At 37.7% G+C, this 17,282-nt stretch overlaps 1 protein-coding gene across 4 annotated transcripts in view; it reads right to left on the reverse strand.

Moving 5' to 3' along the window:
• VTI1A (vesicle transport through interaction with t-SNAREs 1A) overlaps positions 1-17,282 on the reverse strand; it is a 243,665-nt gene that overhangs the window by 84,058 nt on the left and 142,325 nt on the right. For 2 of the 4 annotated variants that reach the window (XM_083741516.1, XM_083741517.1), the window contains 2 exons: positions 6,616-6,686; positions 5,031-5,092 (listed from right to left, as the gene is read on the reverse strand). In XM_083741516.1, the coding sequence (XP_083597642.1) occupies positions 5,031-5,092; positions 6,616-6,686 (133 nt within the window). Of the gene's footprint in view, positions 1-5,019; positions 5,093-6,615; positions 6,687-17,282 lie in introns of all 4 variants that reach the window. The other 2 variants (XM_083741519.1, XM_083741518.1) reach the window with 1 other exon arrangement.

Raw genomic sequence — 17,282 nt, forward strand, 5'->3', positions numbered from 1 at the left:
ATCACTTCAGAAAAAGGAAATACAATATTTTTCCTAACTGCAGCATAAATTTTATATTTTTTCTAATTATAGCACAAATATTCAACTTTCTATTCTGAAAAACTTCTGGTCTTTAGATAGTTAATATATTGTTTTTGATGCCTCTTCCTAAATAATTTTCCAACAGAAATGTTCCTGTTTTGTGAAAACTTTTTATAGAACATCATGTTTTCTGTGTTTATTTGTAACCCCAATCACTCTGTCTCTGCCGTGTGTGTGTGTGTAAAGAAAAGTAAAAATAACAGTGGAGGAGAAAAGCTAAGTATATGTAAAAAAAAAAAAAAAAAAAAAATGGTTGGAAGCCTAGACAGGAATGGAACTCATTCCAATCACTGGCAATAAGGATTTTAACCAACTAGACTGCTGGATAAAGCAGGCTTTATTCTTGCATATATTAGTGGTTGTTATGAAGGTGTTGGCAAATCACCCAATTTATCACCAGAGTGTTGAATGTACATTGCCCTATTTTCATCAGCCAGAGCTCCAAGCCCTATCCTGTTTAAAATTAAATTTGAAAAGGGGTCTTTTTATACAGGCAAATGCATTCATCAGTCTCCTAACACCTCATGTGTAACAATTTTCAAGATTAATTTTTTCAAAAGCTAGGGGTATTTCCAAAGTGGGATGCTCTGCTATGGGGAAACATCATTTAGCTGAGAGTTGGTTTTCATCTTGCTTCTTGGACTCTGCAAATTCTCCCAAATAAAGTTAGTTGAGAACATAAGCCATTGGGCCTATTAGGGGGTATAATGATATACACCTAACAAACACAAATCTTTGTTTTCTTTTATTATCTATTCCTTGAAAACTAACTGAACATATTAAGTTTGATGGGTTCCCACAAAATATGGATTTAATCCAATATTATATTTTCTGATGGTCTTTCATAACTGTAAATGAGGGTTGGAGATTGAGCAAATAAATTTAAATGTGATGCTTTCAGAATTTCTTACCAGGTAGAATTTTAGTAACTTGAGTGGGAGACATTTGTAAAGGTTGCTGAGCCTTACATTAACTACTTTGTATTTTATTGTATTACATTTTGGAAAGATGTCAAAATTCTCATTATGTAACAGTAACAGTAACAGTGGGTGGAAAAAAAATTATTGCTTCCAAAGCCCCGAAGAGTTGAGTTTATTCTACCAGTTGGCCTTGGTAGGAAGCTATGATGACAACAAAAATAATAATGAAAATGGTCATATAATAATAATAATTGATAGGTCTTGTAACCCATGGAGTATAGAGATCCTTATGTTATATGGCAGCAGACTTCCCTTCCATGTAACTACAGAAACAAGATCAGGACTCTCTAGACCACATTTTGATCTCAAGGAATAGGAATGGAAAGAAAATTATATTGTTTAAAATGATGCAGTGCCAAATATGTATAGGTACATAATATATTATTGCTCAAACTCAACAGGATAGACGTAGCCTTTTCTCCAAATACCTAAATGATTACCAAATGATGTGTTGTGACTTCAGCAAGGGTCACAAGGAGACTGAGGATGTGTCCTAAACTGGATGGCTATATAAGCAGTTGGTGTGCATAGATTAGGTAATGATTGCCCACAACTGTTTTATCTAGTGCATATTGATGCATCACACACATAAACATGGAAAAAATAATAAGGCAAAGTTATAATACAAAGCTTTATAACACCATCTTCCCAAAAAACCCAAGTCTGTTTTTAAGCAAGCTCCTTTTAAAAACTTATTCTTGTCAGTTTCACAGCGGGTTTTGCGGACAGAGGGAAAGAAGTAATTGCTGAGATATGGAATTTCAGGACAGAAGGTAAACCCCAAACAAAGGCAACATGCTTTTGCTCAATCTTTTCAGTAATTAGAATGGAAAATCACTGCAGAATATCATGCCTTAACTAAGATGGTAAATACAGCATATGCCTTAAAAAAAATTCAGCAGATTCAATATGCGGCAAGGAAGTGTTCTCCACTTTAACCTAGTGACATTATTTTCACATAGTAATTAGATGGAATAAAGCCACTCTATTCAGCAATTAAATGCTTATTTGCATGGTATCTGGAAATGAGCAATATCAAGAAAACCAAACTCTCTGATAATTATTGTTTTCCAGAAATTGTACTTGATCTAGATCTTTGCTGAAAGTTATTTTTATCCTTTCTGGCTTGCTTTCTGAACAATTCTCATTTGAAACTGTTGACTCTTGAAAACTGCTACTCAACTTTTTCCTTACATATGTAAAACAAATGTAAATTACTCCAGGAATTTACCTGTCTGGGACAGAGAATTATTTTTCTGGAATGTCACCAAGCACTCCACTTTTAATATAAAACAGGTGAACCCAAGGACAGAAACATGCAAATCTATAGGACTTCGCACCAATCATTCATTTGCCAAATTGAAACATTAATTTCTCTATATCCTGATGGGTAAATCTTCCTAAGTGTGCGTTTGGAAGAGGGATGTATAAGAAAAAGAAAAGCAATGCCCTTTTCAAACACAAAAACACACACACAATACATGTCCTTTTAAATATATGACTACATAATTCATTTGTCTGAGAACAAATGATTATTTCACAAAGGTCACTTTTTTATTCGGCCTACAGAACACTTATAAACTAGGAAGTCTAACTGTTACTCCAAAGCACACAGCAATGTCAAAGGTTATACTGTGTTTCTGTTTCACCCTCAGTAAATTACTTGCAAATGTATTCAAACACAATATGATATTTTATTTTACTGAAAATAACAGACTGCACTCGCCTGAAATAAAAACTGAGGTACATCAAGCATAAACATGGGGAAGAAATACATTGGTTTAGAAACCCATAAATCCTTATTTGAATCTGCCAACCTGAAAGCGAAGTAAAGCCTGAAAAAACTATTTTTCTTAAATGCTATGTCTGATTAAGCCATACTATTAAATGACAGCTGAACTTTAACATTAATATGATATTATTTAAATAACTGCATGACTTTTTTTTTTACACTAAAAATGATGAATGATTTTTGGACAGCTCAATTGACATAAAGCAAGGAAACCCTTTAATGAGATTTGACAAAATGGAGACATATGCAGAATATTCGTTACAGCTCATGTCGCAGGGCCCTTCCTGGGGAGGATATAGGTTTGGTCATGGAGTTTTTATTATTATTATTTTGATTGTCTACAGGCGCTGAACCATCTCTTTCAATTGCTGCCTCCTTTCTCTATGGATTTTGAATTTAGCTGGTGTCATTTACATATTACTCTTAATCAGAAAATTTTGTTTGCTACGGTTCAGAGTCTGAATTGTGAGAAGTTCGTGAAATGGAAGCAAGAGGTGCCGTTATCTTACCCTTTGTCAGCTGGATATACAAGGAAGGGGGGAAAAGCAAAACAAACCCAAGCTATTTTCATGAGGAGATTAAGGACTGGTGTATAGTTTAAATCACTTCACGTGCAGCCATTTCCACATGGGAAGTTGCTCATGTGCAGTAATTTGCCATATGGATCAGGCAATTTTTCTCCATGTCACAGCAGACCTTTGTCCATTTGTGGGAGCATGAAAACAACCGTCTGATCTGCATGGCAAGCAGCTGCACACAAATAACTTTAAGCAGCCTTCCCCAACCTGGTGCCCTCCACTTGTTGTGGACTACAGCTCCCTTAATCTTTGACCACTGGCCATCTTTCACGGTACAAAAAGTTTGCACATACAATGCCAACAATTTCTCAGTGTCAAACATGTTGTCTATCCAGCCTCACCTTCATAAAAGCTTGACTAATGTCAAAAAAGAGAAGTTGAAAATGCTTCCTCTTGTGTGGTTTTTCATGTAATCATACTAAATAAAGATCTGACAGATCCAACTGATAAGAACCCTGCTAAAAGTTATCCTTGGAATTGGACAAAATAATTATTTAGGTCCCTGCATTTTGGAGGGGTGGGTCATTAATGGAAGAAACGTGTGTATTTGATTTTCCTCACACATGTCATACACATATATAGTGGCATCTCCATATGACATAACAGAGCCCTGCACGTGTATATATGTGCAGAGTTGCAGGCAGTATCTCAGGTCATTAAGGTGAATAGGAAATCTCCCCATCAAGTCTGCCTTTCATTGCTCAGTCAGGGCATGGGAGCTTGAAGCCAGGTTCCCTGATCTAGTGGAATGGGGACAGCTAGACAGGTGGGCACAGACGTCCTAATTCATGTGGTGGGCTAGTGCAGACATGTCCAACCTGTCGACCGCGATCTATAGGTAGATCGCTGGGGTGCTCGCTGTTCATTGCGGTTGATTGCAGACTCTATATAAGGGGGCGTGGCGCGCTGACATTTATTTCCTCCCCATCGGTGGCAGAGAGGGGAAAGATGGTGGGTGGTTGTTCGTGTACAGGTGGCTGTTGTGCTTTGTGCTATTATCAGTGCTGTAGTATTGGCTGAGCATAGTTTTTGAACCCCCCCCCCCCCTAAAAAAAGCTCAGCAGCTCTGTTAAACTCTCCCAATGGGTAGATCATTGCCTTTTTTATACTGGGAGTAGATCACAGTATCTTGGGAGTTGGACGTGCCAGGCTAGTGCATCTAGCTGCACATGCTCTGGTGAGAGAAACTGAGCTCTTTGGTGGTGCTCCATATGTCTACAGGAACTGTGCCAGCATGGGCAAGAGTGATACCCCTTGGAAAGTGCATATATTAATATAGCCAAGGAATTGTTTTAATGGTTTCTTGAATACAGATTGCATGTGTTGCGAAGAAGGTTGGCCATCCATATAAACAAGCATCAGTAAAAAAAAGTTTCAACTATAGGCCTATATCTCAGACTGGTGTGTGTGTGGGAGAAAGAAATCTACAGCAACCAAAATAGTTTTAATTGTCAGAGGAACTGCCCTTAGCAAAACTACACCAAGCTGGCTGATTTCCAAACGATTCAAAATTATGACAAGCGTCAATAGATTTTATCTAACTTACAATTTATATGAAGGAAGCAAGAAAAAGAGAGAGGGTCCCTACCTTGCCCTTACCTTCGTAACATTCCTGTAAGGATCCTTGAACTCTTGCCCAAGTTTGCATCTGTTTCTCTGAGCTGTGAGGGAAAATGTTGAAAGATTGTTTATAATCCAATAGGTAGAGAGACCTTTGTGTTTTGTTTTGTTTTTTTAAAGGAAGCAATCTATTTACATGTTAATGAAATATGCTGGTGCTTCAAACTTCACATTTTTCAAAAACAATGGAGTTTCAAGAGAGTAGTGTGTGGGGGTTATTGTTTTTGCCTCTTACTGTGGTATGCATTTTTGTGTTTTTATATTGTAAACTGCCCTGTGATCTTCATATGTAGGATGCTATAGAAATTCAAATTTTTTAAAAATAAAATCTTTCTGAGCCAGTGGCTACATTTGAGTAAGTGCTGTGGATGTCAGTCACAAAATAGCTGCCATGGGGGGGGGGGTGACATAACACAAATAGGCTGCCACATCTCAAAGAACAGAACACGGGACAGGGCCACAAAATGGTGCCAGCATGCCTTTCCCTATCAACGGGAAAAAGGGAACTACAGTAACAGCTATGCTTGCTTGCTTACTGAGAGAAGTTACAGTGGTACCTCAGGTTACATACGCTTCAGTTTACAGACTCCGCTAACCCAGAAATAGTACCTCCGGTTAAGAACTTTGCTTCAGCATGAGAATAGAAATCATGCTCTGGTGGCACGGCGGCAGCAGGAGGCCCCATTAGCTAAAGTGGTGCTTCAGGTTAAGAACAGTTTAAGGTTAAGAATGGACCTCCGGAACGAATTAAGTACTTAGCCAGAGGTACCACTCTATTTCCACTGCTTCTCTGTTCAGAACAGAAGGATGGGAGGCTGCCTGTTTGTAGCATCCAATCAAATACGGTCATGTTTAAGGGAACATGTTCAAAGAAGCACAGGCTGAGAGGAACCGAGTAGGAAGAATAAGCAGTCTCTCGTCCATTGTGGTTGAAGGAATATTTACTGAGACTTTTCACAAATAACATATGAGTATTGGTGGGCACAGTGGTGCCCACAGACTCTGCATTGGGAACCCCCAATTCTTGCTGGTTTGCTTTTAATATGGTGAAGCAATAAAACAACTTGGTAAACCTTTGGGTAAATGTAGGAATCTATTTTATATCTAGTCAGACCATCTAGCTCAGTATTGTCAACAGTGGCTGACAGTAGCTCTCTGGGGCTTCACACCTGAATCCTTCTCACGCCTGTCTGGTGAACCAGGAACCTACAGTGGGACTTTATCAATAAATAGAATTTTTAAAAAATGTAAGAAGAGAAGCTACAGCAGAACAAACACTGTGGATTCAGAAGACCCCAGGTAAACCGAGAGCGTCTCGAGTTCAAAGGATCTCAGGTAGAATGGCTGGGAAAGAACACTACCTGAAAACTTGGATTTATATAGTTGTACGCAGCATGGTCTGATAAGGGAGGCATGAAACATTTGAGAACTTCCATCTTTATCCAGCTTTGTAGAAAGAGCAGTAATACTCACTCCCTTCCTCAAAATATTCATAATAAACTTATTCTGGTGATAATCCTAAGTACATCTGGAGCTGCAAATTGTTTCTCATTATCAAACTTACTCTTTCTCGAGCACGCTGAATCTTCTCTCTGTCATTGCTGAGATTTTCCAATATGTCCTGGCCAATCTGTTCTGCATGGAGAAATTAAAAAGTGGGTGGAAACGTCACAAACCACGAAAAATAGAGAATATCACTTTAAACAAGAAAATGATAAAATCTAGCAAATACTTTACGAAACGTAAGTCTCCAAATGTGATAATCATGGTTGTATTCAACCAACCTTTACTCAGAGTAGACTCATTAACATTAGTCAGTGTTGTTAATTTCAATGAGTCTTCTCTGGGTATGTTAGTTGAATAAAATCCTAAGAACAATCTTAAGCCACAGAAATGAAAAACATGCAGTCCATATACCATTGAAAACCGATGCAGAACTGATATACTGTATTGGGCAAAACACATATCACAGTAGTCAGGATCCCAGGTGTCATGGATGAAATTCTACATAAACATAGGCATTTTTTGTTTAGTTCCCCCTTCTGGCAACAGGCGCTACACATGGAAAGCATCCATGAAGCTGGAGCTTCCCCACAGGAGTAGCACCCTCCAAGGTGTGAGAGCTGATATCCAGTAAAAAACAAAATATCCATTGTCTCACATAATCACTTACGGGCCAGTATGGACCACACCCATTTGGTGGGAGACGGGATTATTCCAGTAACAGCATACTACAGCGATTTAAATCTACAGAATTTATACATCTAAACTCTAAGATAGTTTTGGTAATCCAGCCCCACAAAGGAAATGATGATGTGTGCATAGATGATTACCAAGATTGTTATTTTAGCTATTATTAGTTAAATTGACATATTTCACCTTAATATGGTATATATTTTATAAGTTACTGAAGTTTATATTTTTGTAGCAGTCCCTGATAGAATAATATAAATATGAATACTTCCTCAGATAGCTAACCATGAATTTATACAGCCATAGTGTTCTCAGTTTCTTTCTGGCTTGATGCTCTTAATTTTTAGCTGCATATATAATGCCTCCCAGAGGTGAAAGGTGGTACAATATATGCTACAAGGACAGATTATAGTATATAGATGGAAGAACAGTATAAATATTTCTGAAACTCTTTAATCTTTTGTACCATTATTGTGTTAGTCTATTGTTTGTGCAAATGAGCATTAATATTTGAAGACCTATCTATTCCTCATCCTCTTTCAACGTCTTATATGACATAAACCAATACTGAATCATTTGAAGCTCATGATTAAGCTGAAAAAAGGAGAGAAATATCAGTGAATATGAGTCAATTCAATTTCCTTCTGGTTTTGTTGTTGTTTGTACTTGCCATAAGCTTTCAAGGCTATACATCTAATACATATTATTCTTCAACCTACCCAGATGCAAAGCAAATGACTAAAGTAAAGTTTAGTCAACTAAAGTTTACTTAGAGTAGATTCACTGAAATGACTAAATTAGGTCTATTGATTTCAATAGGTCTTCTCTGAGCAAAACTCAGTTGAGTACCACACTATGAAATTTCACTTGTATACAACACAAACCAATCCTTAAAACAGGGGGAAAAAACCCTTTCATTTTAAAAAGTAAATAAAAATGCTGAAGTATGATTTTTTGCAAACAGAGATAAAAAATCACTTTATATCACATTTGTGAAAATAAATATACTTTGCCAATTGGCATCAAGTTTATTGTCCACTGATCAAGACAACAGTGTCATCAACCAAGAGTAGAACGCTGTCAGCTTTGACAAATAGTGTATTTTCCTCTCATTGCCAATGACTGAAGATATCAATAAATAAAGGATGGAGACCATGTCAGTTGGAATACCAGAAAATGAATTGCTGATATGTCAATTAGGGCCAATACTTTCAGCCTTGAATTTCAACCCGGCAGAAAACTCAAAGAACTGAAATAGCTGCATTGCCTCCTAGCAAACATATACAACTAAAGAGAAGGCTCAGTATTTTATGAAGAGAATATAGCTAGTAGTAACCATTTCAGCCCAAAGGTATTAAGAGCTTTAAACACCTTTGGGCTGAAATGGTTACTATTAGTTATATTCTCATCAAAAAATAATTTCAGAGATGCCACCAAAGTAAACCAAAGTTAAATTAACAGTGTTAATTATACAGCACTTGAAACACAGGCTTAAATCCAAAGAGTTTGGGCAATAGAGGTTTGGAGGTCTCCTTCCTTCTGCAGTTCTTTGAAAATCCACTCCTGAGGGTTACTCTGATATAGTAGCACTTTGGTGCAGGAGGCTGCAGCCAAAGATGGAGGGTGGATGGGATTCAGCAGAAATCAACAACTCTCTTCTCACAGCAAATTCCTTTCAATCACAGTTTCATGGAATTTCATTTTAGAAAAAATTAAAACTACAAAAAGCAACACTCATAAAATACTAAAACACAATTAAAGAAATAAAGAAACTCACTGATTACGATCCTTAGACTATCCTGTATATGCCTATGGGGCAACTACAGTAAAACAGCCTAAGGAGAAGCTCACTAACTATTGAAAGATGGGATCTATGTTTCATATAAACGAGAAAGAGAGATTATAGTCGGGGGGGGGGGGAATATAGACATCTGTCCTTGATTGGAATTTGATGAGAAGCCTCAAGGGCTTTCCCACAGGAAATAAAAGGAAACCAGGATGCCATAACATCATTTGCTTGCTGTACTTGCTGAATTAGTTTGTACATAATCATAATCTCTCAAATTTTATCAATCAACCACTGTTTACATGGTTGCTTACATTGAGACTTCTAGTTTTGTACTATGTATACAACAGCTTAAAATATATTTATGCAGGAATCCAGGGTCATCAGGTACAAAATGATGAAGCAGCACAAGAATCACCAACATGATGCTCTCCAAACGCTGCACTGAGATTCTTATAATTCCTGATCATTGGCTATTTTGGCAGGAACTGATGGGAATTTATTTCCTTACATTTATATCCCACCTTTCTTCTATCGTGGAACCCAAGGAAACATACACTTGGTCCCTAATCAGTCATCCATCCAGGCACTGAACAGATGTAGACCTGCTTAGCTTTAGCAGGTGGCAGTCTCTTATGCCTTCAGAGCATCCTATGGGAGCTGTAATCCAACAGCATCTGGAGGGCATCATGTTGGCTAACCCTGATTTGCTACCTGCAGTCGAATTTGAATAAATGCCTGGCAGTAAACAGCCATCTTCCGAAACTCCAGCAATGATCATTCTAATCATTCAAACAGCATTTGGGAGATAAACCGTAATGTTCTAGTCTAGAACCCTTGGCCTCAATTATTCCATTTGGCGAAAGGTGCAATGCCTAAAGCTCATTTTTATTTAAAATGTGCACTCTGGTATATTTATTTGTATCCAAGGATTAAGCTTAGTTTCTCCAAAGAATTTGAAATAATTTATCCCCATAAATAGTAAACAATATTGGTGGTTGGGAACTTTGGAGCAGGTTTACAAAATGCATGGTGAACTCCACATTTAAGAGTTCAGGCCATAATTCATAGAGCTGTGGAATAGAATAGTGCTTATGATTAAAGTAGTTGAACAGCTACATCCTCTCCCCACCACAAGATCACACACCATTTTCAATGCAGCATGGTGACTTACCGTAAAAAACAAAACAAAAGAAAAACAAAGAAGACACACTGGGCATACCAAACCCTTTACAAAATCCAGACTTATCTTGTAAACTCTAGGGGCATTTAGAAACAAATGAAAGCATTGGTTTATCATAACGAGTCCTAATACAGAAAGGCTCCATCCATCTATTACTTCACTATGATTAAACAATGATATAATTAAACATTGCTGTGCAGAATTCCAAAAGGGGACTGAGATTTTATTGTAATAAGATACACAAAATATCCAGAATTGCAAAGTTCAAATACTTTCACAGCCACCAGTATAATTTATGTGCTGCCTGAAAAAAGCATGAACATTCAACAGACAAATTATCTCATTCTTGAGTTACGCTGCAGTGAAATGATAACACATCAGCAAGTGTAAATTTATCATCTAGTACAAGCCTTAGAGGGACAACGAATCAAGCTTCTTAAAATCCAGAATTGTCTTGTCTTCATATTGTTAGATGACTTGGGAAGTTGAACAGCTAAGCAAAGAAGAGTGCCATACTAAATGTAATACTGAAATATTTTAGGGTTATAAGAATGAGCACCAGAAAGACATAGGCTCACATGCCTTCCCCTTCTCATTTTTTTTCTGTTGTGGATATTGGAAGCTTTCACATTAGATTAACTAGAGTTTGAGGCCTTTCTACATTTACCATTTATAGTGGCATGGTTTGGTACATCCCCAATAGAGAAAATTTACTGAGACAGAGCCTGAGTATCCTCTCCACAATGCACAATCCTACATTGCACAGTTTACTACATTTATACTCTGAGTTGAATACTACTCCGGGATTAAACGATTTTATTTTCAAAGAATGGTTAGGTGGATGAGAAACAAATTCTTAGAATTCTTCTATATACTTTCTGACATGAAAGCAATGGACTGGATTCATAGGTTGCCTTTGTTCAGCGGAAGGAGTTCTTACATCAGAGGACACCCCTTCTCCTCTGTCAGAGTAACGGATGCTTTGTTACTGAACCAGTGTCCCAAAACATGGCAGAGTAAGGTTTTATAGCTATGCTACATCAACATCACAAGCAAATGAAATGTCTGCTCAAATGTATAGAATCGGGATTTAAGAGTCTCAGGGATAGCTCAATTGGCAGAGTATGAGACTCTTAATCTCAGAGTCATGGGTTTGAGTTCCACGTTAGCCAAAAGATTCCTACATTGCAGGAAGTTGGACTAGATGACCCTTGTGGTCCCTTCCTACTCAACAATTCAAAGATTCAAAGAAGTAATGCAACATGGTTAAGCTTTGAGGGTTTTTAAAATGAAAAAAAATTAAGTGGTATATGCATTTTATGAAATAAATAAAAGTCAGTCTCACAGAAGGTCTTTTTCACTCTAGTAACTTTCTTTAGTCTGATTGAATCTTTGTCACTGGGTATTATAACTTTATTTGCAATGAGAATAAGACAGCAAAGAATAGAAACAGATGTTTTGTAAGATCTATCTATTCAGGTGACAAATTAATAAGAAATGAGTTAAAACATTTGAGCGACTTATGCTTGAAAGTTAAGTAAAGGATCTTTTTTGTCAATGAGATTTTGTTTTTCACCTGAAGTTAAACTACTCTATTGTAGGAGACTAAATTTGGTAACAGATGAATTTTTTTAAAAGCTCTTCACATCAGTGAGCGATTAGAAGGGTGGGGGTAAAAGAGGGAGTGGTGCTTTTAGGAAAGGACTGAATGTAAAGAATTACTGAAGTGACAACTTGGATTTATAGGCTTGGGAATACACAGTTTGAAGCAAAAAAGTTCAGGTTTGAGCCAAATTATTAGGTTTCTGACAACAGCAAGTTAATGAAAGGAAGTGCTGACATATCTTAAGTGTTGGGGCACAAGTGAAACTGCTGTAATTTATAGCTTTTCAGTTGACATATTTAGATATGGAAACTAGTGCTAACAGATAGAAGTATTTAGATCATAAGGTTCTTAGATGACAAGGGGTGGTTATATGGCTAAAAAGAATAATAGTTAATGACTACATGCCAATACACAGAAAACTGTAGAATGTTGAGTAAAATAGTTGTTATCATAACTCACAAACTTTACTATCGAGCTTGTGCAATAAAGAAGCAGTTGAGAAACTGCACAAAATAAAACAGATATGAAATGGGTTTCCAAAATGGAGCATATTATCCACCATTCACTGCACAGAAAATGACAGCTTAACAACATTCAACACAAAATGAATCACATGGCTGTGCTAAAAGCTTCAATTAAAGAATAGGTTAAAATGTAGGACTGAAAGCAGCTAATGCTTTTATCTTAAATTACAAAAATGAAGAAATCCCGTGTGGTGTTGGACTAGGATTTCGGAAACCAGGAATCAAATTCTCACTCAACCATGAAACCCACTGGGTGACCTTGAGCCAGTCACAGACTTTAAGCCTAGGTCAGGGTTCAGCAACATTTTTCAGTCGTGGGCCGGTCCACCGTCCCTCAGACCATTTGGTGAGCCGGACTATATGGGGGGGGGGGGAAATGAATGAATTCCTATGCCCCACAAATAACCCAGAGATGCATTTCAAATAAAAGGACACATTCCATTCATGTAAAAACACGCTGATTCCCGGACCGTTAGCAGGCTGGATTGAGAAGGCGATTGGGCTGCATCCGGCCCACGGGTCTTAGGTTGCTTACCGCTGGCCTAGGTTATTGTGAGGGTAAACTGGGGAGCTGGAAAGCCGTGTATGTCACCTTGAGCTCTTTGGAGGAAAGGTGAGATAGAAATGTATCAATCAATAAATAAATAATAGAATTGTAGAGTTGGAAGGGACTCCAAGGATCACTTAGTCTAACCCCTGAAGTACATAAATCTTTTTGAGAAACCTTTACAATTCTGCAGTTATCATCTCTCTGCTCTCTATTCAGAGGCTCTAAAAGAGTGGGAATTTGAAAAGGAGTAGCAGCAGTTGGCAATAATGGCTCAGGGACCCAGGGGGAAGCTCATGGAGGTGATCTTGCCCAAGGATCTACAAACCCTGGAGCTCCTTTGTGCCCTACTCCAAGCAGCACTAACCCCAAAGTCCACATACTTCCAAAGGGACTTGACCACCACCGGGTGTATACAAGTACCCAACAATCCAAACTGCACAAAGTTTTAACTTTAGGAAACTACACTTAGGTATCTGATTAGATAGTCAAAAATGTGGGGAAAGATAGGTAAGTACTACAGTGCAACCTTGCGTTACAAACACTTCGGGTTACAAAGGCTTCAGGTTACAGACTCCGCTAACCTGGAAGTAGTACCTCGGGTTAAGAACTTTGCTTCAGGATGAGAACAGATATCGCGCGGTGACAGCGGGAGGCCCCATTAGCTAAAGTGGTACCTCAGGTTAAGAACAGTTTCAGGTTAAGAATGGACCTCCGGAATTAATTAAGTTCTTAACTAGAGGTACCACTGTATTTCTGTTTTATTCTACATTCTTTCAAGGTAGTAAAGAGAACTTTGTGACAAAACATTCATGCTTTAGAGATACATGCAAAATGGGAAAGGGCTTTCACTGTTGCACCAATACTCATACTAAATAACAATAAACAAAAGTTATTGAAATTGAGAGCAATAAAGAGGGGGAAAAGTATAATAATTGGGGCTTCAAATCAGCAACCACAAACAACAACATTTATCCAATACAATAAGAGCTGCATCGAACATGATACTTATAGAAAATATGCTAAAGTTTTCTTAAGACCAGAGGACCCGGGGAAAAAACACACCACAGCACAGGTTAACTGCTCAGAAACCTAGGAGCTGGCTTCAATGCCACTCATTCTTTGAATATGAATTAGCACTGGGTAATCACAGCATATTTATGAGGCCTTTTGCCTGGTCCTCCTCTCCTGTGAATGCTGTATTATTCATTGCATGTGCCCTGACCTCAACGCGCTCCTGTTCTGACAAATCATACTTGATTAAGACAAATCTTTATTAGTTAGCTAGTCAACTTCCCCATTTATCATTTACAAATCCCATTCTCCTTTTCGGATACAGTAGAAGTGACTGAGACCATTTTTCTCCTGTACAAAAACAAAATGCTTGTTACAACCAATAAGTGCAAACAGAAGCCTAGGAATCAGTAATAGATGATAAAACATCAATTTAATGGGTATAAATTACAAACACTGCAAGTCAACAGAACAGCATGTTTCTGTTGTCCTGAGAAAAATGATAATTAGCCAATCCTTTCACTAGCTTCGATTTCTTCCTTCCAGAATGAACTCTTGCTTGAAAACAAAATGTCACGTATAAAAAATGTATTGCAAAGTTGGAGACACAGAGTTCTAAGGTTAAAAAAAGAGAGAAAACAAAATGTGGAAGACTGCTGAGTAAAGAGATTGTTCAAGGTTCTTAGCACACATAAAAAAGATGTCTTAAAAGTGGAAACATAAAAGAATGAAAATGAATTCAAAATTATTCATGAGCCTTCAGCACTGTATGAAAATGTAATACTTCTTCCTAAAAAAGTACTTTGTGTCAAAAAAAAAATCAACAGGATGTTGTTTATTTCAGAAGTAAATTTACAGTAAAACAGGGGAAAGTTTTTTTGATAATCAGGATTAATATTTAGACCTGATCATGATTTTTAATTATACTTGTACCTGAATTATTCAGTATACCTGAAGGAGCGTCTCCATCCCCAACGCTTAGCCTGGACACTGAGGTCCTCCTCCGAGGGTCTTCTGCTGGTTCCCTCACTGCAAGAAGCAAAGTTACAGGGAACCAGGCAGAGGGCCTTCTTGGTATTGGTGCCCTCCCTGTGGAACGTCCTCCCTTCAGATGTCAAGGAGATAAAGAACTACACAACATTTAGAAGACATCTGAAGGCTGCCCTGTATTGGGAGGTTTTTTAATGCTTGTTTTTATTTTGTTTTTAGATATACTATAAGCTGCCCAGGGAGGCTGGAGAAACAGATGGGCAAGGTATAAAAAATAAAGTTATTATTATGATGACTCTTCCATTAATATTTTGACTACCTTTGACAAATATTTGTACATTTATCACTTCAGCAACAATACCAGCCCTACAGTTTAATTATGCAGCACTGAAAATGATCAGACTCATTGATATTCCGAAGTCCTTGACCACAGAGGCAAAGAATAGCCATTGTGGAATTGTACGCATTGATAACCTCATCCTCCATGTATTTGTTCAATCCTCTTTTAGTGCTTTCTAAGAAGGTGGCTACCACTGCCTCCTGTGAGAGCAAATTTCATACTTTAACCATGAGCCACATTTAAGAAGTATTTTCTTTTATCAAGGGTTGCCATATTCCCCAAAGTGAAAATCCAGACAAAGTTGTAGAGCTTTATGCTGCCTCTTCTTTCTTCTTCTTCTTCTTCTTCTTCTTCTTCTTCTTCTTCTTCTTCTTCTTCTTCTTCTTCTTCTCCTCCTGCTCCTCCTCCTCCTCCTCCTCCTCCCCCCCCCCCAAATCTAAGATTTGGGCCTTTTCTGAATTTTGATTTTTAAATCCTCTTGCCATACATCTGGGTTTCCCCAGACATTTTTGCTGATTTGCGGAAAATCTGTCTGGATGCCATTTTCCAGCTGAAAACCTTGATGTATGGCAGCCCTATTTTATCTGTCCCGAATCTTCCAACATTCAGCTTTATTGGCTGTTTGAGTGTCATGAGAGAGGGAAGTAAGCTTTTCTCTATCATTTCATCTCTTACTTACATTTTCTCTAAACTAAACAGCCCCTAATGTTGCAGCCTTTTCTCATAGGGTAGTTGATCCATCCCCTTGATCATTTTGGTTCCCCCTTTCTGAACCTTTTCCAACTCTACAAAAACCATTTTTGAGGCAAGGTGGTCAGAATTCTACACAGTATTCCAAATGTGGTTTCACCATAGCTTTGTATAACAGCATTATGATATTGACAGTTTTATTTTTCAGTTTCTTTCTGTAGCATGCAATTTGCCTTTTTCACTGTGATAGAGAACACCATCAGCTCTTCTCAGCAAAACCCTGCCGGACAAACAACTTTATTGTGGCATGAGCTTTCATGGCCTACAGTCCAGTTCATGAGACTGCAGGGCATAATAAATTCAAGGTGGCACAGGCCTCTGTTGTTTATGCTGTACGGACCAATACAGTTGCCCCTCTGCAAATTCCTTTCAGACTGCTTTACATTAAGTGTAAGTACAGAATAGATCTTCAAAATACCTAGCAAGAAAGAGTTTTCTCCAACAAGTATGCATGCAAGGACTTTCCTGGTAGCGTAACGGATGTGGCAGATTACAATTGCAAAAGCAGCTACTACATCAATAGAAACTATTACTTACAGCTTTTAGTAACAACCTATCAAATGACACTGACAACAGCAAAATCAAACTCCCTTTGGGTGCCATTCTGTTGGCAGAAAAACGTGGCATATAAAAATGAACATGACAGTGTAATGTTGCCTTCAGTTTTTGCTGATTTGTTAAAGTACTCAATAAACACACAAGACGTAACTGGCTGTAAACTATTCATTGTATCAAATTGTAGATTTCTACGGATGTTTCATAAAATTCAACAAAAAAAGCAGAAGATCAAGTGGATCAGTTCAACCACTACTATGCTATAAGATCCACTATCCTGTAATATTACTGATGAAGCCTAGGATGGTGAAACAAGGCTAATATTCTGGAAATCATTGTCTTAGACTCTGTGAAAGGATTCTGTGGAACTGTAACAACCCTTCATGTGGATTATTGGACTCTTTGAACAGACAGGTGGAATAGATACTTTTACATGTATGGACCTTATGCATGAACTGACTAGAGAATGAACTGATCCACTGGATCTTCTGCCTTTTCGTTGAACTTATGAGATTTCTGTTGAAATCTACAATTCGATACAATGAATAGTACAACTTATTTATTCAAAAGTACAGCCGGTTACGTCTTGTGTGTTTATTATGTTTCACATAACCATAGGTTTGTTGTTGTTGATGATTTGTTAAAGTAAGCATTTCCTTTTTATTGCACAATTGCAGATGCTGAATCAGAATTCTGATTTTACAACATCTTAATTTTGTGTACATACAAAAGTCTTAGTAGAA

Source organism: Podarcis gaigeae (assembly GCF_964106915.1).
Source record: "Podarcis gaigeae genome assembly, chromosome: 5".
Lineage (NCBI taxonomy): Eukaryota > Metazoa > Chordata > Lepidosauria > Squamata > Lacertidae > Podarcis > Podarcis gaigeae.